This window comes from Pleurodeles waltl, chromosome 11, assembly GCF_031143425.1.
Source record: "Pleurodeles waltl isolate 20211129_DDA chromosome 11, aPleWal1.hap1.20221129, whole genome shotgun sequence".
Taxonomy (NCBI): domain Eukaryota; kingdom Metazoa; phylum Chordata; class Amphibia; order Caudata; family Salamandridae; genus Pleurodeles; species Pleurodeles waltl.
Window position 1 is genome coordinate 85190272 of NC_090450.1, and position 27379 is coordinate 85217650.

The 27379-nt window shown below is 45.3% G+C and overlaps 1 protein-coding gene across 2 annotated transcripts in view; it reads right to left on the reverse strand.

Annotated features, from left to right (window-relative positions):
- MELTF (melanotransferrin) overlaps nt 1-27379 on the reverse strand; it is a 133006-nt gene that overhangs the window by 36842 nt on the left and 68785 nt on the right. For both annotated transcript variants that reach the window (XM_069213147.1, XM_069213146.1), the window contains exons 6-9: nt 25208-25275; nt 22690-22877; nt 5355-5535; nt 4384-4535 (exon numbers count right to left, since the gene is read on the reverse strand). In XM_069213147.1, the coding sequence (XP_069069248.1) occupies nt 4384-4535; nt 5355-5535; nt 22690-22877; nt 25208-25275 (589 nt within the window). The remainder of the gene's footprint in view (nt 1-4383; nt 4536-5354; nt 5536-22689; nt 22878-25207; nt 25276-27379) is intronic.

Sequence of the window (27379 nt, forward strand, 5' to 3'; positions counted from 1 at the left end):
GAGCAGTCACTGTGGTTTCAGATCCGGCCTGCAAGGGCTCCAGCCCTCCTGGGAAATGCCCAGTGGACTATACGGCCTGTCCGGCCCTGTTTCTCGGCCCCTTGCCAGAGCTTGAGGAGCTATGAAACCAAGCACATAGGGTCTGATTCACAAAGCTGTCTACTCCACAAGCTACAATTAAGAGCACAAATATCAGCATTTACAACTGTACTTTTGTGTTTGTGACTCACAAAACTTTGGTTTACATTTGTAAATGAATTTACTCACCTGTAAAGTTAAACTAAAAGAACGTAATATTAACTGTGAGCAAAGCTGCTCACAGGGACAAGTTGAGGGCATTCTACATTGACTAAAGCTGCAAAAGGTGGCGAAAACCCACAAATGTACACATTTCTGAGTATTTTCCAACTTTTTGCTTGAAGTTTCGCACCCTGGAATCAGTTGAGGCTATAGACCTGCCAAGGGCGGGTGTAAATCCGTTGTCCAGGTGGGAATTTGGTAAGGGTGTACAGGGCTGGACTGGCCATTTATCATATGAAAAGTTCTCCAGAGGGATGGAGCTCTTGTAGGTCAGTTTTTGAAGGCCTTTGGCCTCCACTGTTACTCTCTCCAACTCCTTGTGGTTTATTGAAAAGGTTCAGCAGGGATACAAGTTGAGAGAGCGAGAGAAGAAAAAGGAGGGGGTGATTGAACATATATTCAAAGGGCTGCCTTTTGTTAGTAGTCCGGCCCTCGGGGTATAGTGAGGGGGTTCCTCTAAGGCAGTGGTTCCCAACCTGTGGTCCGGGGACCCATGGGGGTCTGTGAAGCCTCCTCAGGGGGTCTGTGACTGCTTGGAAAATTAACTAATATTAACAGATTAACAAACTGTATATAAATAAAGTGGCTAAATGTACAATTGAAAACTTTAAAACATACTGTAAATGCCAAGGAATTTGAAATTGAAGGCTAAAAATTAAATTAGTATCTTCAAATTGATTTACGAGAGCGGTGCAGGTGCTTCAAATGGAATATAGTACGGATGCTGTGTGGCTTCAATTGAATTTAGAAAAGCTCCAACCTTCCTACTAAAATTACATTTTGTCTTAATTATTTTATTTGTTTGCAAATTCCCTTCCCAGTTACATTCCTATTTCACTATCTACAGACTCATCTTCAATCAACAGAACTTTAAAATCAGCAGTGCTGAATATGTGTTGGAGACTGAATGTATTGGTGAAATGAGATTATTTGCATAAACTCTAGTTGAAGTGATGTTAAGGTTCTAAACAGAAAGGGGGTTGGAGGGACCGGGAGATTATGTGGTCCAGTGTACAGTGTCCCAACTATAATCCTATGAATTAGAGTACACTGTTCCAAACTACTCTGACTTCCTAGGAGACCTGAGGTCTCAGGATCAAGGGCCCTCAAGCATCACAATGGATGACTAGCATCATCATCGGGAACTGCTCCTCACCAGGCCGGCACTGCAACGCCTGGCGGTCTCCCCGAAGGGGGCTCTTATGCCGTGCTGTTCTACTTAATTAAGCGTGACAACCTACAACAGGAGTAGACTAGGGTTGGAGAGAACAGAAGAAAGTGTTAAAATTGGTTATTCATCGCGCCAAAACATCTTAACTTTAATCAGTGAGGGGTGGATGAAGACCAAGATAAAAAAAATGGGTGAGAGTCACACGGGAGTGCAATGCTCATGTGACTCTCAAAACAACAAAACCTAGGGGACTATAAATGATATAGTACCTCTATACCAAGGTCAACATGTTTCGCGTCCTTACCGTCCAGCCGGATCCATTGACGCTTCATCAGGACCAAAAAAAAAAGATTAAACTTCTTCTCCAAATTACAACAAAAGATTTTAAACGCCCTAACTTTAGCATTGAACACAGTCACTTACATTGAAGTCAACTGGTAAAGTCAGGTCGCCCTAAAAGACAAAATAATACATATACATAGGCCAGAAAAAAACATGATATGGTAATACAGTGATTAAAGTGTAAAGAATGTAATCAAAACTGTAATGGGTCAAACGTCAAATGTGAAATGTGAAACCCACACGGGTAACAAGGCTTACCATCCCCAAATTGAGAACAGACTCCTTGGGACGCATGTTCTATGGACTCAAATGACCACTGTGCATAATCAATAAACAAAATCATCAGCAAGGTATGTATGGCATTCCACAATTGATCATATATATATGAAAAAACACTGTTATGTATAAACAAAATAGCTGTCGATATGGTGTTAACACTAAAGCACTGAGGTATAGTGCAGTAATGAATAAAGCAAGTTAAAGACTCCCAAGTGCCAATTCACTATGAGGTCTGCATCTCAAAAATAGTCAAAACACAGGATTTAAATGAAAGCTATAGTGAATTCACCCGATTGTAATGAAATACGAGGGTTGAGGCGTACTTGTAAACGGTAGGGGTAATTCACAAAGTTATACTACAGACTCAAAGAAAATAGCGGTAAACTTACAGTTTTGTCTCTGGTAACAATTGTTTATTTGTATTTTTGGCTAAATATGCCGATTACATTATATAATTTTATTTATTTTTTCAATTATCCCTAGTTTTGTTCTGAGTGTTATGTTTAAAAATAACAAAGATAGAATCCCTTTGGTTGCTCCAGATGAGACGTTCCTTTTGTCTAATTATCTATTCTTTTAACGTAATTGACCCTGAGTAATACCTCGGCTCGAGAGCACATACACGTTTGGCTCAGAGTCCCTTTTCTATGTCTATGTCCAGTCTGAGACGCGAGTCCTTTGTTTGTTTCCACTTTCTTAGACGCACGCAAGCCGGAAGGAATTCCCTCCCGGTTTCTCACGGCGTCTTCTTAAAGACTCTGACAGCGCTCGCATAACATTAATGCGGGGCGCCGTCTAGAGAGTAGGTACACTATGCAGGACCAGAGACAAAACTGTAAGTTTGCCGCTATTTTCTTTGCGTCTGTAGTATAACTTTGTGAATTACCCCTAGCGTTTACGAGTACGCCGCAACCCTCGTATTTCATTACAATCGTGTTTTTACTATTTTTGAGATGCAGACCTCATAGTGAATTGGCACTTGGGAGTCTTTAACTTGCTTTATTCATTACTGCACTATACTTCAATGCTTTAGTGTTAACACCATATCGACAGCTATTTTGTTTATACATAACAATGGTTTTTCATATATATATGATCAATTGTGGAATGCCATATATACCTTGCTGATGATTTTGTTTATTGATTATGCACAGTGGTCATTTGAGTCCATAGAACATGCGTCCCAAGGAGCCTGTTCTCAATTTGGGCATGGTAAGCCTTGTTACCCGTGTGGGTTTCACATTTCACATTTGACGTTTGACCCATTACAGTTTTGATTACATTATTTACACTTTAATCACTGTATTACCATATCATGGTTTTCTCTGGCCTATGTATATGTATTTTTTTGTCTTTTAGGGCGACCTGACTTTACCAGTTGACTTCAATGTAAGTGACTGTTTTCAATCCTAAAGTTAGGGCGTTTAAAATCTTTTGTTGTAATTTGGAGAAGAAGTTTAATCTTTTTTTTGTTGGTCCTGATGAAGCGTCAATGGATCCGGCTGGACCGTAAGGACGCGAAACATGTTGACCTTGGTATAGAGGTACTATATCATTTATAGTCCCCTAGGTTTTGTTGTTTTGAGAGTCACTTGAGCATTGCACTCCCGTGTGACTCTCACCCATTTTTTAATCTTGGTCTTCATCCACCCCTCACTGATTAAAGTTATGATGTTTTGGCGCGATGAATAACCAATTTTAACACATTCTTCTGTTCTCTCCAACCCTAGTCTACTCCTGTTGTAGGTTGTCACGCTTAATTAAGTAGAACAGCACGGCATAAGAGCCCACTTTGGGGAGCCCGCCAGGCATTGCACTGCCGGCCTGGTGAGGAGCAGTTCCCGATAATGATGCTAGTCATCCATTGTGATGCTTGAGGGCCCTTGCTCCTGAGACCTCAGGTCTCCTAGGAAGTCAGAGTAGTTTGGAACAGTGTACTCTAATTCATAGTTATGTTAAGGTTGTCACTTGCTGCTGAATTGCGTCAGGTAAGTAGTCTGGCAGCTGTATCCCCCACAATGCTTTGCTGATAACACTGAACATGGGATTACCAACCTTGTTCACGATTTAGAGCAACCTTGTCTGTAATGTGGCATAGATGCAAATGAGTGACAGGCGTTCACTCATTAGCAATGGGGCTTTCCCCATATAAATGAGATTAAGGCCCATTCACATTACACTAAGATCATTGATTGCGGGCACCACTTTTCATTGCATTTCATATTGTATGCCTTTGCTTCAAAAGGTATTTTGGGATGTACGTATTTAAGGTTTTTAACGCTTGGACTCACCTGAATCATCTTCATGCAGGCTTCTGTAGACGGTGCTGAAACACATTGGATTGATGGAGTCATGTTCATCTTCTTGAATTCAACGGCCATCTGGCTGCACTTCCATATCTCTGCAGTGGACAGAGTGCACCAGCGCAGGCTGCTGGGCAAACCTATGTCACATAAACAAGCACTGAGTGTTATCCTTAAATATCCAAGACATTGAGCAGTAATTTGAAACAGCTAATGTATGGCATTCTGCTTACTTAAATGCCTGAGGCTTTGATTTCACTTATTAATTAATTGCATTTTTGGGAGCTCCTTTTCCAGTGAAAAATTGACCAATGTTTCTTAAGTTCTGGATTCCAAACAGCTGTGTTGTTCAGACACATTAATCTTATTGAAAGCAAAGTACACATCCCTTTCAAAACATTTTTAGCCAATAAAACAAAAGCTAAAAAACATCTATTGGCAAAACTTGAAAATATCCTAGAATGGGTGAGATGGAAAATGTGTAATTTATTTTGCTATCAAGCTCTTTTATAACGTTTTATATAACCTGTTTGGAGAATTGCCCCAAACTGTGTATTTTCATAATACAAAGTAAGCATGATTCAAGTCCTGTCTTGGGAGGTCAATGCACTCATTTTATGTGCAAATCAAGATTCCAATTGGAGTGTAAATCGTGCACCGGCTCCCTGTGGGTGTTTGTATATAAGATTTTTCTAAGGAAAATCCTAGTGAAAATCTTGCAGAGTAATAGCGCTAATCGGATTTTGCAGACCTTAGAACATTGAAAAAAGCACAATTTGCAAATTTCTCCATCTTGAAGTCTGAAACATAGTGGGATGCCGCAATCACACACTTGCTAATTGCCGCACCTCACAGTATCACAAATTGCAGGCATAGAATTACTGCACAAACTTACCCAGACCTAGCACCAGGAATGGAATACCCAATGTGTATCACAATTTAGTGAGTTGCGTACTTACTGCTTGGATCACAATCCAAGCCCTTCATTGCGTTCAAGAATTCGTCACCCAACCAGGCCTGATATGCTGGATTGGAAATCATGGTAAGTTGTGTTGTGGAATCCCTGAATAGAAGATTCTTTCCACCATAGCTTGAAGAGTCGAACATCTTAAAAGTGGAACTTCCATCATGAAATAGTTTCTGTGGTGTTCAAAAGTAAAACAAAGGGTATTAAGAAAGTACATGCTAAACACAGTATCCATAGCCCACAGGCCTGTTAGTTGATGTTTAGATGGACCAGGGCTTTATTATCTAGCTATCATCTATCAGCGGGCTTCACAAAACACTTGGTTGGATGTCATTCAAAACTACTGAGATCTATGTGACCACCTGGTCAACCGGGCACTTCCCTATGCCGATGTTGAATTACAACACCTGTCTACCAATGGTCCAATGGTACACCAAATTTCATAACATCTCTGAAAATAAATTAGCAAGAACCCAATGTAACCTTTATCCCTTGCAAAGTGCTTAGAGACAACTACTAGTTTTATGTAGAACTTTCCAATAACCAAACAAATACTGCTTTATTTACAGTCTTCTGCTATTTCTTATTTGGATGACTAATGATAAATAAGGCTTCATTGAAGAATATTGCAACAATATCTCTGGTCATGCAATGGAATTAGAAAGTTCTTATCTTGAAAACTGCTTGCAGGTATGAAGAGGGCATCAGGAATGTTGGAGATTTCCATGTGGAGTGCTACAACTTGGGGTTCTTAAATCTGAAGAGGGATTATAAACCTTGTTTCAGTGACAGACACGCACAACTAATGAAGTTAGGCTCATTATATTAACGTTGTGTTTATGAGAGGATCCTTGCTCTTTTCTTTTTTTATTATTATTTTTATATATTGGCCTCTCCAAGTATTGTATTTCCATTTCTGCAAACAATCACTGACTTATTGAGTGATGTTTAGGTCTGGCATGCCAGTGCATTTGTATCTATGATACATTGTTACCTTATTTAAAAGTTATATAGAGTGGACTTTGGCCCACCCTAAGGAGTATTATTCTTTCATTTCCTTTAATTGGGTCCGTTAGGTATCAGTCCACCTACTATGCAGTGTTTGCATCATAATGCATAAGGCACCATTTTACATCTCAGAAGTACTCCAGATCATTTGACATTGAAACTCCTTATCTTCTAAATTAATTTTATACAGAAAGCAAGTGTTTTTGTTTTGTTTATTTTTGGCGCAGAAGGTTATCCTTAATGTTTTAGTCAAGATTTAAAATTTAAGCTAGACCTCATGGCCTTACCAATACCTGTTACTGTGTGCAGATTCATCAAGAAAAACAAAACAGTAAAAAAAGTATTGGATGGAACACTTAAATTATTCACAGCCACTTCTAAGTCTTCCAGACCACCATATTGTTTGCCAAGTGGGCTAGCAGAGATCAAACTTACTCAAATCAAGTTTGATCTTCCACTAACAGAAACAGTGAGCCTGAACTGCGAGGTCACATCACCCCTGAATGAGAAAAAAAACAACTCAACACCAAAGTTGGCCACAATGGGTTAGAAATGGGGTCTTTATTTGGCAGTCAGGTTACCCCCTGTCCCAGCAAGGACCCTCTCCCTAGTCAGGGTAAGTCACACACAATTCAAATTATCCTGTGCCCACCCTCTGGTAGCTTGGCACTGAGAAGTCAGGCTTAACTTAGAAGGCAATGTGTAAAGTATTTGTGCAATAAAAAATTCAATAACACAGTATAAACACCACAAACGTTTAGAAAAATATAGACTATTTATCTGGATAAAATACACGTTGAAATATCATTTTAGAAAATTATAAAAAGAGTCTTAAGTTCTTAAAAGAAACAAGTGACTCCTGCAAGCACAAAGCACAAAGTACCTGGTTTGCGTCTAAATTATCCGCAAGGGACCACAGAGGAGGAGATGAGTAGAAAACTGGGAGGTGTGCGTCAGTTTCTCCGGGCGCACACAGACGATGCGTTGATATTTTCCACGCAGCAAGGGCTTTGTGTCAATTTCCGGCGCACAGACTTGGATCCTCTTTGGGTTGCGGTGTATTTGGACACCCCAGGGACGATGCAGAGAAATCCTAGGCATGCGGAACGAAGTCACAGGAGCTGCGTCGATCCGGTGGGTGATGCAGGGAAATTTCTGTCGCTCTGCAGGCGCTGCATCGATTCTTCTCGCAGGAAGCCAGGCTGCTTCGTTCCGGCTCGGTTATGCGTCGATCTAGTGGGCCGCGCGTCGAAGTTCCGGTCGCAATGCTGGCGCTGCATCGATCTCCATTCGGGGATCCAGGGCGGCGTCTTTCCGGTTCGGTGTGCAGAGATTTTCTCACTGCAAGCCAGGCTGTGCATTGATTCCGGCTGTGAATTTTTGACGCACAAGTAGTTCTTTGCAGAGATTAAGGGGGTCATTACAACCTTGGCGGTACAAGACCGCCAGGGCTGTTATGACAGAAGCACCGCCAACAAGCTGGCAGTGCTTCGCAGGTCATCTTCCGCTGCGGTTGCACCGCCGGGGCCGGCGGTTTCCCGCCACAACGGCCCCGGCGGTAGTGACCCGCCAGGGTAGCGCAGTTAGCAGCGCTGCCCAGGGGATTACGAGTCCCCCTACCGCCAGCCTTTTCCTGGTGGTTTGAACCGCCAGGAAAAGGCTGGCGGTACGGGGAGTCGCGGGGCCCCCTGACAGGGCCCCGTGCAGCTTTTCACTGTCTGCTATGTAGACAGTGAAAAGCGCGACGAGTGCAACTGCACCCGTCGCACGGCCACAACACCGCCGGCTCCATTTGGAGCCGGCTCCTGTGTTGCGACCGAGATCCCCGAGATCCCCAGGTTCCCCAGATCCCCGAGGTTTCCGCCCGCCGGCCCAGCGGGGATCTCCAAATGGCCGTGGAGGGGTTGTGGCTGCATAGGCAGCCGCCCAAGGTCGTAATGAGGGCCTAAGTCTTTTTGGCCCTGAGACTTAAGAAAACAGGATGCAAGCTCAATCCAAGCCTTTGGAGAGCACTTCTCAGCAGATCCAGGGGCAGCAAGGCAGCATAGCAACAGCAAGGCAGCAGTCCTTTTCAGCAAAGCAGTCAGGTGTGTCTTTTGGGCAGCCAGGCAGCTTCTCTTAGCAGGTTGCAGGTTCTGGTTCAGAGTTCCTTTCTCAGTAGGTATCTTGTCAAGAAGTGTCTGGGTTGGTAGGGTCAGAGGCCCTGTTTAAATACCCAAGTGTGCCTATGAAGTGGGGGAGACGTCAAAGAGTGTCTTAGAAGTGCACAAGGTCCCCTTTCAGTTCCATCCTGTCTGCCAGGGTCGCAGTAGGGGGTTTGGCAGTTCATTGTGTGAGGGCAGGCCACTGTCCTTTGACGTGTAAGTGTCAGGCCCTCCACCCTCCCAGCCCAGGAAGACCCATTCAGTATGCAGATGTGTGCAGGTGTGACTGAGCATCCTGTGTTTGGGGTTGTCTGAGTGAAAGGCACAAGGGAGCTGTCAGCTGACCCAACCAGATGTGGATTGTAAGGCACAGAAGGATTTAAGTGCAGAGAAATGCTAATTTTCCAAAAGTGACATTTCTAAAATAGTAATATTAAATCCAACTTCACCAGTCAGCAGGATTTTGTATTACCATTCTGGCCATACTAAATATGACCTTGCTACTCCATTCAGATCAGAATCTACCGCTCAAACAGTATATGAGGGTAGCCCTCATGTTAGCCTATGAAAGGAGCAGGCCTCACAGCAGTGTAAAACGAATTTAGGAGTTTTACACTACCAGCATATATATACTACACAGGTACATGTCCTGTTTTTTCCCTACATAGCACCCTGCCCTATGGGTTACATAGGGCCTACCTTAGGGGTGAGTTATATTTAGAAAAAGAGGAGTTTAAGGCTTGGCAAGTACTTTTAAATGCCAAGTCGAATTGGCAGTGAAACTGCCCACACTGGTCTTGCAATGGCAGGCCTGAGGCATGGTTAGGGGGCTACTTATGTGGGTGGCACAATCAGTGCTGCAGGCCCACTAGTAGCATTTAAACTACAGGCCCTGGGGACATGTAGTACACTTTTACTAGGGACTTATCAGTAAATTAAATAAGCCAATTTGGTATGAGCCAATGTCACCATGTTTTAAAAGAAAGAGCATATGCACCTTAGCCCTAGTTAGCAGTGGTAAAGTGTGCAGAGTCCTAACACAAGCAAAAACAGTGTCAAAAAGTGGAGGGAGGGAGGCAAAAAGCTGAGGGTGACCACCCTAAGGCTGTCAGGTCTAACATGTGTCCCCCCAGCTGAAAGTGGGGAGAGCTACCAAACCTCCTGGGAGCTCTCACCACTAAGGTGGAAGTATCTGGAGAGACCATCAGCGTTGGCGTGGTCAATCCCCGGGCGATGCTCCACCATAAAGTCCATCCCCTGAGGAAAATGGACCACCTCAAGAGTTTAGAATTTTCTTCCCTCATCTGCATGAGCTATCTGAGAGGCCTGTGGTCTGTCTGAACCCGGAAGTGAGTCCCAAACAGGTATGATCTCAGCTTCCTTAGTGCCCAGACCACAGCAAATGCTTCTCTCTCAATAGCACTCCACCTCCGTTCCCGTGGTTATAGTCTTCTGCTAATAAAGACTAATGGTTGGTATAGGCCCTCCTCATTCAGCTGTGCTAGGAGCACCCCTATGCCATGCTCTGAAGCGTCTGTCTGCACAATTAATTCTCTGGAGTAGTCAGGTGCCTTGAGCACGGGGGCTGTGCACATGGCTTCCTTCAGGGATTCAAAGGCTTTCTGACAAGCCTCTGTCCAATTCACCAACCTAGGTTGTTTCATGGATGTCAAATCTGTTAAGGGGGCTACTATGGTGCCATATCCCTTAATGAATCTGTGGTAATATCTGGTGAGGCCTAAGAAGGTCCTCACCTCTGTTTGAGTTCTAGGTGGTTGCCAGGCCTTGATGATTTCAATCTTGGCCTTGAGGGGCTGCACCTTGCCACCACCTACTAGGTGTCCCAAGTACACTACGGAACCCTGCCCAATCTGGCACTTACTGGCCTTGATGGTCAGGCCTCCCTGTTGCAGGGCCTGAAGTACCTCCTTGAGGTGGAGCAAGTGTCCCTCCCAGCTGGAACTATAGACGGCAATGTCATCTAGGTAGGCTACGCAGAAGGCATCCTTGCCAGCTAGGACCCCGTTAACCAACCGTTGGAGGGAAGTGGGGCATTTTTCAATCCATAGAGCATTACTCTGATATGGTAATGGCCCTCAGGAGTAGAAAAAGTGGATCTTTCTTGAGCCCCTTTATTCAAGGCGATCTGCCAGTACCCTGACGTGAGGTCAAAGGTTCTAAGGAACTTGGCAGCACCTAGCCTGTCTACGAGCTCATCAGTGCGGGGAATGGGGTGAACATCTGTCTTTGTGACAGAGCTGAGACCCCGGTAGTCCACGCAGAACCTAAGTTCTGGCTTGGCGCCGGGAGCAGCAGCCTTGGAAACCAACACCACTTGGCTGGACCAGGGACTGCTGGACTTCTCTATCACCCCAAGAACCAGCATGTTGGCTACTTCATCCTTGATGCTGGACCTCACTTTGTCTGACACCCTGTAAATGTTATTCTTTACAGGTGGACTGTCTCCTGTGTCAATATCGTGGACACATAAGTGTGTGAGCCCAGGCGTGAGGGAGTATAGGGAAGAGAACTGCTCCAACAACTCATAGCAGTCTCCTCTCTGCTCTAGAGTCAGGAAGTCAGAGAGATTAACACCCTCTACTGACTCATCATCTTCCTTGGCAGAGAGGATGTCTGGGAGAGGCTTATTCTCCTCTTCCATGCCCTCATCTGTCACGACAAGCATGCTGACCTCAGACCTCTCAAAATGAGGCTTCAGTTGGTTGTGATGGAGAACCCTTAGGGACTTTCTAGGGGTCTTGAGGTCCACTACGTAAGTGGCCTCCCCTTTGCTCCTTGACTTCGAATGGGCCAGTCCAGCGGTCCTGGAGAGCTCTAGGCTCTACGGCCTCCATCACCCATACTTTGTCTCCAGGTGAAAATTCTACCAGGGTGGCCTTCTGATCATACCATTCCTTCATCACCTCTTGACTGGCCTTGAGGTTGCTCTTGGCCTGTTTCAAGAAACGCTGTGTCTGGTTACGGAGGGCCAGCATGTAACTGACCACATCCTGAAGAGGTGTCTTGGGAGCTTTCTCCCATCCCTCCTTGACTATGCTTAGTGGTCCCCTGACAGGGTATCCATAGAGAAGTTCAAAGGGGCTGAACCCCACCCCTTTCTGGTGCACCTCCCTACCAGCAAAGAGAAGGCATGGCAAGAGGACGTCCCACTTATGCCTCATGGCCTCAGGTAGGCCAGTGATCATGCCTTTCAGGGTCATGTTGAACCTTTCAACAAGCCCATTGGTTTGAGGATGGTAAGGGGTGGTAAACCGGTAGGTTACTCCACACTCATCCCACATGGACTTCATGTACTCTGACATGAAGTTTGTGCCTTTGCCCATTAATGGTGACCCACTGCCTATACTTGGAAGTATTGTCAGACACAACCTCCTTTGGGAACCCCACATGGGTAAATATCCCCATTAGAGCTCTGGTCACCACCAGTGCTATCACTGTCCTTTGAGGGATTGCCTCTGGATAGCGGGTGGCATGGTCCACCAAAACCAGGATAAACCTGTTGCCTAGGGCGGTTTTGGGGTCCAAGGGACCAATGACGTTGATGCCCACCCTTTCAAAGGGGGTGCCAATGACGGGGAGTGGGATCAGGGGGGCCTTGAGCCTTTTCCCTGTCTTCCCACTAGCCTGGCATGTTGGGCAGGACCACCGGAAACTATCTAAGGCTACCCGCATTCAAGGCCAATAAAAGTGGGTGACAAGCCTTGCAAAGGTCTTGTCTTGCCCCAAATGTCCTGCCAGGGGGATGTCGTGAGTCAGGCCCTGTAGGAAGGCCCGGGAGCACTGGGAGACCAGAAGCACACATGCTGCCTCAGCGGCCGGTACCTTAGGATCACTGTAGAGGAGATCATTCTCCCAATATATGTGGTGATCGCCAGAGGCTTCACCTGCTGCTTGGGCTGAGGCCTGTTGCCTCAGACCCTCATGAGTGGGCACTCCTTCTGCGCCTTGCAGAATTCCTCCCTGATTGGCCCAGCCCCCACTTGCCAGCCAGCAAGCTCAGGCAGGTTACCCAGGATGGCAATATCTTCCCCAGTTGGTTCAGGGGCCTCCTTTTCTGGGACCCCATCAACCACCGTGGGAATATCTGGGGCCAGTTTCCAGCGCCCCTTGCCCTTTCTCTGTGCAGATGTCTGGGCCATTGTTCCAGGCTCTAGACGCCTATGACTCCCTTCCAGGGTAGCCATGAACCGTGTGGTCATGCAGACCCATTCAGGCACACCTAACATCTCCAGGTGGGATCTGAGTTCTACCTCATTCCAGGCAGTTTGAGGTCAAGATCACTACTTAACAGACAACCGAAAGGCATGGCAGGGCTCACAGATACTTTTACAGTACCAGAGACCCCCACTCAAAGGGAACCAGAGCAACCAGTAGGTGGCTCTCAACATTGTCAGCGACTATGACCTGGTGGAATGTATTAGGAATGACCTGCTCTGCTGACACCGGCAGACCCCTGAAAGTAGTCATACTGGCTCCTGTGTCACGCAGAGCCTCCACCCTTTGCCCATTAATGGTGACCCACTGCCTATACATGGAAGTATTGGCAGGCATGTGGGCTTTTGGCACCATTTCCTCATCTCCCAGAGATACTAGGGACACCTCTGTTTCCCAAAGCTAACTGGGGCTATCGCCCCCCGAGCGCTACACTAGCCAACCCAGGTGTCTGCCCTCCAGTGTGGGGCTGTGTCCCCTTGGGACACTGAGAGTCACCCTTAGAGTGTCCATGCTTGAAGCACTCTAAGTATTTGAGGATAAATTTCCCTTGCTTTTTGTCAAGGAACCCAGGGTTCTTCCTAAATTCAAGCGAGGACTGGTTACCACCCCCCCAGAATAGTTTTGGGAGCCTTTTGAGAACTTCTTATTTTTAAGTTTGTCTCCCACCTCTATTTTCTGGTGGGAACCCTGACTACCTTCGTGGGTGTCCCCCCCAGGTACCTTCTTAGACACTCTGGTGCTAACCCAGAAGTCCGCCTCCTCAGCAAGCTTTTTAGGATCAGTCAGCTTACTGTCAACTAGGTGCTGGCGCAACTCTCTAAAGCAAACACTGAACATATGCTCTTTTAGGAACTAATTATATAACCCCAATTAGTCATCTACTTTACTGCCCTGCACCCATCCATTCAGTGCCTTACTGGAGAAATCAAAAAAGTCTACCCAGTTCTGTGTGGAGAGTTTGGTGCTGTACCTGAACCTCTGAGGGTATTTCTCAAGGGTCAGCCCAAACGTGGCAAGTAAAACAGTTTTCATGGGCGCGTATGTGTTTGATTCCTTGGATCCAATGCAAGGAGTGTGTTCCTCCACACTACTGGTACATACCACCACAAGGCTGCCCCCATCGCTCTTCAGAAACCCCAGGAGCCCTTACTGCAACTTCATAAGCAGCCAACCACTTATCAATGTCATCTCCCACCACATAACTTGGCACCACATTTTTGGGTATAAGAACCTTCCTTTCCCCAGCAGGTCCTGCATGAATGCTGCCACTATCACTGCTGGACTCCGACTGCCTCGCCTTGATATCCATCTCTTTGAGACTCAGTTCATGAGCCAACAAAAGTTTCTTTTCAGCCAAAGCCCTTTCAGCTTCAGCTTCAGCCTGTTTGGCTTCTCTCTCTCCCTCCTCTCCTCCTGTTGAGCTTCAATTTTCAACTTTGCCATTTACAGTTGAAATTATCTCTCCTCCCTCCTTTCCTCTGCGGTCAGACCATGGCTTGAGACTCTTCTCTTTGGTTTAGCAGGGGGCACAATTCCAGCGGTAACATCCCCCACTGCTGGCAAAAAAATCCTCTTAGGGGCCATCCTCTGGCTCCTGCTCCTCAACATTCTCCTCTGAATGGGCTTCTGCTCAGGCCCTCAGCGCCTTTTGGTATTCCTCCTTTCTGGAGGCACCCCGGGTAGGTACTCCCATCCCCTTGCAGAACACCTTCAGCTGGTTAACAGTGTATGTTTCCAGCTTGGCTAGGTCAAAATATTCAGCTCCTGCTTGAGACCCAGACAGAGACATGTTGATTGAGGATTAAGTTAAAATTGTCAGGCAGAAAACGAAATTGCAGAAAAAGATAAAAATCACGTTGACCTTTAACTGTGGGCAGCTGGTGTACACGTAGCTATTGTATGTCACTGCACAAATACAAGTCCTATCCTCACCGCTGATCACCAATGTTAGAAATGGGGTCTTTGGTTGGTAGTCAGCTTACCCCCTGTTCAAGCAAGACCCTCCCTCTAGTCAGGGTCAGTCACACACAATCCAAATTATCCTGTGCCCACCCTCTTGTAGCTTGGCACGGAGCAGTCAGACTTAACTTAGAAGGTGCTGTGTAAAGTATTTGTGCAATAAATCATACAATAACACAGTATAAACACCACAAAAATACACCACACAGGTTTAGAAAAATATAGAATATTTATCTAGATAAAATAAGGTCAAAACAATCAAGATTTGATAAGTACATGTTGAAATATCACTTTAGAAAATGATAAAAACAGTCAAGTTCTTAAAAGCAATAAGTGTTTCTTGCAAGCACAAAGTACCTGGTTTGTGTCTAAATTATTCACAAGGGACCATAGAGGAGGAGATGCAGAGAAAACTGGGAGGTGTGCATCCGTTTCTCCGGGCGCACACAGACAATGCGTCGATATTTTCCACGCAGCATGGGCCTTGCGTCGATTTCCGGTGCGCAAACTTGGATCCTCTTCAGGTTGCTGGGTATTTGGATGCCCCGAGGACGATGCGGAGAAATCCTGGGTGTGCGGAACGAAGTCACAGGAGCTGCGTCGATCCGTTGGGCAGGAAGTCAGGCTGTGTCATTCTGGCTCGGCTATGCGTCGATCCAGTGGCCGTGTGGCGAAGTCCCGGTCGCAACGCTGGCGCTGCGTCAATCTCCACTCGGGGTGCTGGGCAGCATCGTTCCGGTTCAGTGTGCAGTGATTTTCTCACCGCGAGGCAGGCTGTTTGTCAATTCTAGCAGGCTGTGCATCGATTTTTCACCGAACAAGGAGTTCTTTGCAGAGATGAAGTCTTTTTATCACTGAGACTACAGAAAACAGGAGGCAAGCTTAATCCAAGCCTTTGGAGAGCACTTCTCAGCAGAGCCAGAGGGCAGCAAGGCAGCAGTGTAACAGCAAGGCAGCAGTCCTTTTCAGCAAAGCAGTCAGGTGAGTCCTTTGGGCAGTCGGGCAGCTTCTCTTAGCAGGTTGCAGGTTCTGGTTCAGAGTTCCTTTCCCAGTAGGTATCTTGTCAAGACGTGTCTGAGTTGGTAGGGTCAGAGGCCCTGTTTAAATACCCAAGTATGCCTTTGAAGTGGGGGAGACTTCAAAGAGTGGCTTAGAAGTGCACAAGGTCCCCTTTCAGTTCCATCATGTTTGCCAGGGTCCCAGTGGGGAGTTTGGAAGTCCATTGTGTGAGGGCAGGCCACTGTCCTTTGACGTGTAAGTGTCAGGCCCTCCACCCTCCCAGCCCAGGAAGACCCATTCAGTATGCAGATGTGTGCAGGTGTGACTGAGCATCCTGTGTATGGGGGTTATCTGAGTGAAATGCACAAGGGAGCTGTCAACTGACCCAGCCAGATGTGGATTGTGAGGCACAGAAGGTCTTAAGTGCAGAGAAATGCTCATTTTCCAAAAGTGGCATTTCTAAAATAGTAATATTAAATCCAACTTCACCAGTCAGCTGGATTTTTTATTACCATTCTGGCCATACTAAATATGACCTTGTTAGTCCATTCAGATCAGAATCTACCACTCAAACAGTATATGAGGGTAGCCCTAATGTTAGCCAATGATGGAGCATGCATCACAGCAGTGTAAAAACTACCAGGACATATAAACTACACAGGTACATGTCCTGCCTTTTCCCTACACAGCACCCTGTCCTATGGGTTACCTAGGGCCTACCTTAGGGGTGACTAATATGTAGAAAAAAAGGGAGTTTTAGGCTTGGCAAGTACTTTTAAATGCCAAGTCGAATTGGCAGTGAAACTGCGTACACAGGCCTTGCAATGGAAGGCCTGAGGCATGGTTAGGGGGCTACTTATGTGGGTGGCACAATCAGTGCTGCAGGCCCAATAGCAATGCAACATTTAATCTACAGGCCCTGTGCACAGTTACTTGGGACTTATAAGTAAATTAAATAAGCCAATTGGGTATGAGCCAATGTCACCATGTTTTAAGTGAAAGAGTATATGCACTTTAGCACTGGTTAGCAGTAGTAAAGTGCACAGAATCCTAAAAACAGTGAAAAAAAGTGGAGGAGGAAGGCAAAAAGTTGAGGGTGACCACCCTACGCCTGTCAGGTCAAAGCTACGTGACATGCAACTTGAGTCCAAAGGCAAGAGCTGGAGCAATACTAATGGGAGGGCAAGTACAACTTGCTTATGGGTAATAGATAGCATCTTGTGGAGGGTTGCAGGAAATCCTCTTTTTTCTATATGGTCACTATAGATTTTTCACCTTCACCTGAACCTTATATTTATGCTGGATCTAGAAGACCGTACTCTACCCCTGTGTTCCCCGTTTAAACATGTTTGAATTTGCATATTTCCAATTGGTATACTTAACTTACATATAAATCCCTAGTATAGGGTATAAAATGGACCCAGGGCTTGTAAGTTAAATGTCTCTATTGGACTGCAGCTTTTATTATGTCATCCACTACACTAACAGAGTAAACCATGGCTTCAGGCAATGCCACTGACTATGGGAGTTTAAAAACTGCAGTCCACCTTTCAGAATAAACCCTTTTAACAGAGAAAAACCTCCCTTTTAAATATCAACAGGAGGCAGGCTGCAATGGCAGATATGGGCCATAGTTAACAGGAGGTTGAGCTCATAAAAAATAGTGACTTTGGGCCAGATGTACGAAAGGATTTTACCCATTCTGTGTCTATGGGAAAAAGCTTTCGTATGTATGGCCCTTTGTGTCTTCACCCTGATAAAGGATGTGATTAATCCTTGAGGTGGGTACCCACCCTAAATAATAATTCAATTTCTTATAAGGACGTGGCTCAGGTTGTTGCTTGCCACAAGGTGTTTTCCGAAAAAATGGTGATTGTTAGAATATATGGCCAGATGTAGCAACACGCCAATTTGCGACTTGCAAATTGCGAGTCCCTACGACTCGCAATTTGCAACTCGCAAATTGGTATGCAGTACGGTGTCTCAGACACCGACTGCGACTCGCTATGGGGTCGCAATGACCCACCTCATTAATATTCATGAGGTGGGTCGCTAATTGCGGCCCCATAGCGAGTCTAGGCACTCGCAAACATGGAGGCCTGCTGTCGTCAGCAGACCTCCATGTTCGTGACTGCTTTAAATAAAGCAGTTTTTTTTTTTTAAGTGTAGCCCGTTTTCCTTAAAGGAAAACGAGCTGCACTTAAAAAAAAAACCGAAACCTTTAGTTTCGGTATTTTTTCAGGGCAGGGAGTGGTCCCTTCGACCACTCCCTGCCCTGAAAAAATATTTGTGGGTCCATTCACAAATTGGAAGGGGTCCCATGAGGACCCCTTCCAATTTGCGAGTGGGTTAAGTGGATGGTAACTGCGACTCCATTTGCGACCGCATATGCGGTCGCAAATGGAATTGCATTCCACTCCGAATCGCAAATAGGAAGGGAACACCCCTTCCTATTTGCGATTCTGAAATGCATATTGCGAGTCGGACCCGACTCGCAATATGCATTTCTGAATAGCAAAGAGGCTTTTGCGCCTCGCAAACGGCGATTTCCGCCGTTTGCGAGGCGCAAACCCTTTGCTGCATCTGGCCCTAAATTCTTTGCACATTGAAGGATAAGGTCTGTTTTTCTTCCTTCCACATATTGGTGCACATATTGGTTTCAATTGTCGCCATGTTAAGGGGTTATGCGTTGAAGCCTGTTCTTGTATTTAAGCAATCTGTGCTAAACTTTAGGAAAGAGTGTGTTGTTTCCTGGCCAAAGAGGGTTCTGCTTGACAGGAAGCCTAATGTCCGATATAGAGCTCTTTAAAGTTGATACTTTGCCAATGAACCCCAAGACTGGCTTAGAGCACATGTTTTAATTTGTTAAGAGCTCATACTAGGCAGTCTAACTCTTTATCAGTTGTCATCTACTGATCTGTACTATTGTTAGGCCCAGATACAGAGCAGTCCCATAGTCTTCTTAGGAAGATTTAGGGGCTCATTCTGAGCCCGGCGGGCGGCGGGAGCCGCCCGCCTGGAGGGAGCCGCCAAATGACCGCACCGCGGTCAAAAGACCGCGGCGGCCATTTAGACATTTCCTCTGGGCCGGCGGGCGCTCTCCAAAAGAGCGCCCGCCGGCCCAGAGGAAATGCCCCTGCAACGAGGACGCCGGCTCAGAATTGAGCCGGCGTAGTTGCAGGGGTGCGACGGGTGTAGTTTGCACCCGTCGCGTATTTCAGTGTCTGCATTGCAGACACTGAAATACACAGTGGGGCCCTCTTACGGGGGCCCCGCGGCACCCCCTACCGCCATCCTGTTCCTGGCGGGCGAACCGCCAGGAACAGGATGGCGGTAGGGGGTGTCAGAATCCCCCATGGCGGCGCAGCAAGCTGCGCCGCCATGGGGGATTCCAAGGGCAGCGGAAAACCGGCGGGAGACCGACGGTTTTCCTTGTCTGACTGCGGCCGAACCGCCGCGGTCAGAATGCCCTGCGGGGCACCGCCGGTCTGTCGGCGGTGCTCCCGCCGACCCTGGCCCCGGCGGTCTGAGACCGCCGGGGTCAGAATGTCCCCCTTAATGTGTTCACCAAGATGACTTGTTGATTTGATTGTATGAAAGCATCAATATTGTTGGTCAGCTGATACCACATTGTTTAGTAGAGTGATCAGGAAAATATATCACTGTCTACCCTAAGTCCTGGATTTTTTTCAAGAGATTATTTGAACTAGGAAACCCATATTGGATGCAAGACAAAGGTGTCCCAAAGGTGCACTGAAACCAAACACAACTAACTATATTGATAACTGTATATATTGTTACATAAAAAAAAATATATATATTGTGGAATCAGTTTTACCATTTCTGTTGCGTGCTTGATAAAAAATACCAGAGCAAGCAGGAGTAGCTTCCAAGCTAATATTTGGCATCAGAACAAAAAAGGACAACACTGATTTTACATTTCGCAATGGCCCACCATTGTAGGGACTAAAAGTCTATCTCCTTTACAGTGACAGTTCCAAAACTTTCAAGGATTGATTTAGATTCAAGTCGAGCTCAGGTTGAGAGCAATTAAGACTAAAATGTTGGCTTTAAGGTAGCTTGGGAAAAGGGATTCATAAAATGTTTTTAGAATGGGATCCTGTATTACAGAAAAAAGTCAAAGCCCTTTCGTCAACTCTGTCCTTAATATTTACAGTTTTGTGTGTTTACATAATTTGCCACAATAGTTGAATAATGCTTCTTGGCACAGTGCGAGGAAAAAAATCGACAGTAAAATATATAATAGAATGTTCTTCCAAATTTAGAATTGTTTGTTCTTATAATAAAAAGCATTTTGGATAAAATGCATAATCTCCTGCTGCCTTGACCATTCTAATTCTAAATCCCCACCTCCTGGAGAAGCTTTAACTCCACTATATACTCGATCACTCAATGCAACGGGGGCTGGTAGTTACATTTGTTCCAGGACGTCTTTCATTTGCCATTCCAGACCCTGTAGGACTGAGAGTAGAGACAAATGCCATATTGTTAATCCACTCACTAGCAGTAATGTCTATATAAGAGTGGAATAATATATTTTGATTCCCGTAAATCTATTACCAAAGACTTTCTTTTTAATTTCATGGGGAGATTCACTCAGATCCTGGTTAATGCTTCTGTTTTCCTGCTAATTTATATTTTTATAGATCTTTACAGCAGTGGTTCCCAACCTTTTGATTTCTGTGGACCCCCACTTTAACACTAATGGAACCCGGGGACCCCACTGAATCATCATGGGAATCCGGGGACCCCCGCTTGAGTCATTACTGGAAGCTGGGGACCTAATTTATCAATATTTGTTAATATTTTTTAGTTTTCTAGGCTCTCGCGGACCCCCTGAGAAGGCTTCGCGGACCCCCAGGGGTCCCCGGACCACAGGTTGGGAACCGCTGTGCTACAGGCTTCCTGGATGGTCACACTTGAGAGAAGACACTTTGCCACTCTCATGGAGATTGGGGTATGCTTTCTCTCCTGGGAGAGAGATTGACATTTGTAGGATTACTATTCGGCCCTCATCTATCTTGCTCCTCCCTCCTTCACATTTTTCTGTTTCCCCTTCTGCTCCTAATCTGGACATTATCTTCCTGTCTCTTTTTCTGTTGTCACATTCTCACCCTTACTTGCTGCTGCCGCTTTCAGTTCTACAGTTGTCGTCTACGTCTGATATTCCAGGCCAAAAAACCTCTAGTCCTCACACTTACTGTGTCTCACTTGACTATTGCCCCATCTTACTGATTTCTCTCACTGCCTGATCACATCCGTCCTCTAAAATCTGTCTTCAATTCAGCCATACCTCTCCTCTTGAAACGTTTTACCACAGATAGCCCTTCTGGCCATCCTGTCTCTCTTTGCTGGCTGCTTTTCCATTCCATCTCCAGTTCTGCTCCTGGGTAATTGACTTTGTCCAGCGCCTGTTTCCTCCTTACAACACTGGTCCTCTTTTACAGCTTATGCCACCTTACTGCGGACACTCTGCCACCAAAGTGGGGCTGGGCACCCTCCCCTCCTCTATGCATTAAGGCCTTCCCCTCCTCTATGCATTAAATTTCAATGTTGTGATCTTCTTGTCCCTAAGATGTGGAACTCCCTCCTCCCCTGTGTATTCCATTCTTCAACCTTGCATATATTTAGAACCTCTAAAACATCCTAGGATAGGACTTCCCTGATTGTCTCCAGTACCCTTCCTGGATTAGATGATTCTACCTCTGTGCACTCTTATCATGCCCTTCTGGTATGTAGAGTTGTTTTAACTTCAGGTCTGTGTATAGTTTAATTTGATTGGCAGAGAGCTCATTCGACCTCATTGGTATGGAAATGCACAAAATACTCTGGTGAGTGTTCAGAAATAGGAATCACAGATTTGAATGTAATGTTCTGATTTCCCAGCTATTCCAGCGCATTTGAGGGCATCAAGTTGCAACCAGATAGGAAGCTCTCTTCTAATTTAACTCTTAAGAATAGTTGTGTGTGTGCCTTTAATTGCTAATTAATGCAGTGTTGCCTTCACATGTGTAATGTGATGTACTTCACCAGTATTTGTGAGCAATCAGTTTCTTACTGCTTCATCTACAAGATGCCAAAACTGACAATCAGCTAGCCCTGCAAACAGTGGCAGCTATTGCACATCTCAAGGGGAGGGGAGGGGCAGGGCGAACAGAGACAGAGGTGAAAAAAACAATAAAAAATAAAATAAACTTACCTCGATGCCGCCGTCTCCTGCCGGCTCGCTCCTCTTTCCTCATTCACTGGGACACGAGCACAGGCTCCCCAGCAATCCTGGTGCTGCTTTCATGCTAAAGCTAGCATTAAAGCAGTGCCAGGATTGGTCTGAGTGGCTCGGACTGCCGCTCATACACAGCCCCGGGGTCTCTGCAGTTTCTTCATCGAAGTGCCAAACACACATGCGTACTTAGGTGCACTCTCTCCTCCTCACCCCTCCCACCGCCATGACAAGCCCCGCCCCTCCCTGCACTGCGGGCTGAGCAAGCCAATGAAAAATAAAACAGTATTAAACTATTGTTTATTATTTTTCATCTCCTGGCTTTCGGCCAGGGGGGCGATGCTCCTTCCAAAGAAGCTGTCCCTTCCTGCAAAGGATCCAGTAATATATTCGAGACTTGCAGTCAGATATTTGTGCCTGGATCATAGCTTTAGAATTATCTTTCCAAAGAGGACATTCCACTGGCCAAACCATTTAAAAGGAACCTCATATTGCGTAGTCGTTAACAGACGTTTGTCTTTGTATAAATAGGGAGTCTCAGGTTCTTAATGCATTTGTCATTCATTTTGTTAAATTACTGGATCGAGGGCTAAAAGGATGTTTTAAAACATAAGCATATTCTATGTAATTGCTGATATTACTGCACAGGGCATTGAGAGGATGTTCTTTCTACTCTAGAGAAGAGGACTGGGATGCTTTAAAAAACATTAAATATTGTAAATATTCCAAACTCAACTTACCTGCCCCGCATTGAGAAGGTTGAAGATCTCAGTCGCGTCAATGTTTGGCCTCACCATGACGGCTCGAGCGGGCACCCTGGCCAGGTTGCATCTCTTCCACTCAGCGACATTTCGGAGGCTTCCATCCATACAGAGGAGTCTGAAGTTCTTAGACTGAAGGCCCTTGGCCCAATCCTCAAGGTTATTTCCTAGGAGAAAATTCATTTTAGCAAACAAGCAATGAAAGTTTATGTCTAAACCATGTTTAATTTCAATGTTGCTTAAAGGTTCACGGTCAATGTAAATAGAAACTGAATTAAAATGAAAATTCAGACAGTAATGCATTGGGCCAGGGGGGGAACAGGGGTGACACCTTGCAGCTGTAAACTATATTTCATTCATAAATAAAGCAAACAATTTCTGTGCAACAACTCGAGAACTGAGTTGCCTTTGAGGTCTCTGTTTTTGGGGCCCACAAGCAGAATAGATAGTTTTTTGAGGTGTTGTTTTCTGATCCTCCCTTTTTTCAACAGTAACTTCAGAACACATGAGAGTAACTTGGGCTCCCTTCTCCAGTTCTGTTACCTTCCATCACCCTTCGTGGACATGGTCTTCTTTCTCTTTGCTCTCCATACAAGCTTGATTTGCCCACTGACACCAGACAGCAGCAAAGCACACAGGTGAAACTAGAGTTATTGCACAGTTTGAGTTAACCTACAAGAAATCTATTTGAATAATCAACATTGAACTTTAAATGTAAGCTGATTGGTGTTCATAAATATTATAACTGGTAAACACATAGATGGATGAATAGACCTAGTGCCCAAGCTACTTGAGGAGACGAGTCGTGTAAGTGCAGGATGAGAAAATGATGGCACACAATGGAATGAACTAGATGGGCTAACAGGCTGTGATGAAGGGGAAGCAATGAAAATGGGATTGGGCACTACATGACATTCCTAGCACTGCCCTACCACCCATCAGTGAAGCATCATCATCGCACTACAACCCTGCAGCAACAAACTACCGGCCCGCCACCACACCATCTCTCCAAGATCCCAATACTACCCCTGCACTGCACAACTATGCACAGAACTATACTAGAACTTACATCAGGGCATTACCACATGCCACCACCTAACGCAAACCTCAATATATTACCACCACACAGATTGCCACCTAACAACATGGAACCACCATCCACGAAATCAATTGCCACCCCACCTAGCCCCCACCACACCACTGCAATACTGCCCCAGCACTAGCAGGGCTTCCATATGTTAATAATATGTGTTACATACAAGAGAGGATTGATTGTATGCGTTGTATGACAACATTTGATATATAAGAATGTGTGTAATAAATGTATGGCCTAGCAAAGCAGGCCAACTGTTTGAATGCCAACGCTAAAAACAATTATTATCAATCATCATATTTTTATTTAGAAACTCAATGTTTTCTGAGCCCATTCAAATTAACAGGAGAGAAAGTATACAGTAAATTATCCTTTAGCTGTAAAATACCATTCATTGCATGTGAGTATGGATTTGTGGGTGCAACAGCAGGGCTCTATTTATCATCACCTGCAGATAAGCGATTCTCTGACAGGTTTGTCAGCCTCCTAACAATCCCTGTCTAACAGAGCCTAACTCGCCAGAAGAGGAGTGAGACACCAGCACTCCTCCTTTCCCATGATAATGGTACACGCCTGTTTCCGGCTGAGGGGATCTGTTGGGTGTGACCACTTTAATAATGGGGTGAACAGGACAATTTCCTTAGATTTGTGTCCAAAATTAGGATTATTAAGTATGAAATAGACTCTGCTGCAATATCAATGCTCGATTGAGACTGAATCGTGCATTCATGATAAATAATGACATGCTTTCAGAATGGAAACGGTATTTGGTATCTCTCTAGCACTGTGTGTTGTCCTTCTGAATTATTGTAATCGGATTGTGCTTAGAATTTGGGGTTGATTTAAGAAAAGTGGCATTACACCCAGTGCAGCACCACTTTTCCTGCACCCCTTTGCACCCCCCTAACGCCACCATGTCTAAGATACAGCACACAATGGCGTCAGAATTTTTGACGCTAGTTCGGAGCTTTGTAGGATTAACTTAAAAAATGGTGACGCTAATCCTGCAAAGCCCATTGAGGCCCTTTGTAAACAATGGAAGCCTCCTTTTAACGCCTGCTCTGGAGCAGACGTTAAAAGTGCAGAAAAAAATGACGCAAAGAAATCTCTTAGATTAGAACGCCTCCTTTGAATACATTATGGCTGCCATGGCATAATGTACCGCAAAAGGTTACAAAGTGGTGCAATGCATGCATTGTACCACTTTGTAAATATGGCGTGGCGATTTGGGCCTGGCTGGGCTACATTAGCATAAAAAAATGAGGCTAATGTGGTGCAAGGAGGAGCTAGGGGCTCATAAATCCACTCCTTGGTTTGTTCTTTGTTGTCATTCATTTCAAGGTAGTACCAGTAATTTCATATGGTTTAGTAATTTCACTATTACCGATACCTGCCGTTACTCACCATCTGTGTTTTCTGCCACAGTACTGTGTTTCACAAAAGCGACATTGCCGGTTCCCTCAGCCAAGCACCTAAAGAACGAAAACAACCCAGTTATTTTGTTGTACTCTTGTTGAACACAAATGTGCTAATGCATCTCAGAGACCCAGAAGAACTCGCTTCTGCCAAATCAGTCTTATCTTGAGCTTTTTAGTGGAGTATCCTTTTAATTAGTCATCACGAAAAACATCTCAAATGTTTTTCAACATTTTTATTTAATTTTTTTTTAATGTATTTTATACAATTGCTGTCTGGATACATGCTCCCCAGAACAAGGCCAGCAGGAGGGTTCAATCTGTTAAGCCATTTCTGCTAACATGTAGAGTGATCTGTAAGTAACAAGTCTGGATCGGCTTAAGGCCAAGTGAAGTGTTTCATCCTTGCATGAGGGGTACATTGAGTACCATTAGGGGCCTCTGAGCTCCACTGTACAGACTGAGTGGCAACTCCGCCTTCACAATTACCAGTACAAACACAGTAACACCCTTTTGGTAGAATGCAATTACAAGTTAAACCCCATGGAATTGCGAATGACTGTTTGTCAATGGACGAACCTTAAATAAAATTCATAAGCAAGTTTATTCAGAATGACATGGGATGTCCTGGAGCTCCAGCAGGATGTCCAATAAAGAAACTTTCTGCATAACAGTGGAAATTTACCCTACAGTTCAGTTGTCAGGCATAGCAAAGAGATGGGCATTCATTATTCGTCTAACACCTCTTCTGTGGTATATTGACAACATTTTGGTAAACAGTGTGCTCCTCCCACTCCAAGTTGAGAGTTCCTTGCAAATGACAGAATGAGAACATTAAATCATACTCCCTTGCCTTCCCATGCCAACCAGAGCTTGGCTTTGCAAAATACCCTTTATTGTTAGTCGCTGAAGCACATGCTTGCATTAGTGCAATACCAATGCATTCACATGACTCAAACAAGATGGCGCTAGTTTAGATTCTACATTAATGGCCCAGGTGGCTTCAATGCTAGGCAAGGCTGGAGGGTTGAAAAGTGAGGGAAGGGGAAGCGGAGCATTGCATGCTATCCCTTTGCCGGAGAGGAGGTTGGGATGGGCTGTCGCTGAGGTCTGCGTGCTGTTGCGGTTGACGCTTACAGCGATTTTAACTGGTGTTTGTTCTAGACAGTAAAATCATTGCAGTACTTCTGCACCTTGGAAAACCCGGAACGAAAACACCAGCCCATCCATTATGAGAGAGAGTGGAATTCCATATGGAAATACAGTTCCAACCGACCCACAATTGTTGGTTTTTACCGGGGCCGCTGGGTGAGCAGGCGCACAGTGATTCCTATGAGGCGGGGGGTGTTGGAGCCCTATTTAATTACATGCAAGGCAGTGGTGTAACAAAGGCCCCTGCAGCCTGGAGCTTTAGGGGGCCCCTCAGCACAGGCCGCTGATTGGGTCCAGGGGGTGGGGGCCTCCCCCAGGTACTTTGTATGGGGGCCCTCTCAATTTTCGTTCTGCCACTGATGCAAGGGCCAACTCATACTGGAGCTTGCATCTGATAGGTCTGGCGTCATCTTTTGCCATCCTTCTTACGTCCTCTTCCTGTCCTTGCCCCGCCCAGGAAGTCCGGTCGTCAATCCACTAGATCACTAACTCCATCCACAGTTTACCTTGGCTCTAGCAACATTACAATAACAACGGCCTATATTGGGTAATAGTGAAGCATTTCAAAAACTGATACATACAGCATTGAGCATTATATAAAAGAATAAGTTGCACTTATCATCACTTTGTCTAAATGTTTTAGTGTTATAGAAAGATAGTAAAACCTGCAGCTACTCAATGATTCAAAATATTAATTTACTATATGAGATGCAGTGGTTTGATATTATTACTCATTCAATGACTTTCACGGCGGTGATGCTTGGGTGGGGAGGAAGTAATTGGAACTACTGATCACACTCCAGGAGTGCTGACAACTCTGACCACAAGTTTTTTGGTTGGTTGCAAGAACCAAACTCCTCAACCTTGCCACAGAACACCAGCAACCTGGCCTATAACAATGATCCCAGGCTTGAGGGAAGGTCAGAAGACTCACCGCCACATGGAAACGAGGGCTGAGCTAAGTTCAGCAGAATTTAGGAATTTCACACTTCTGAACATGTACCTTGAG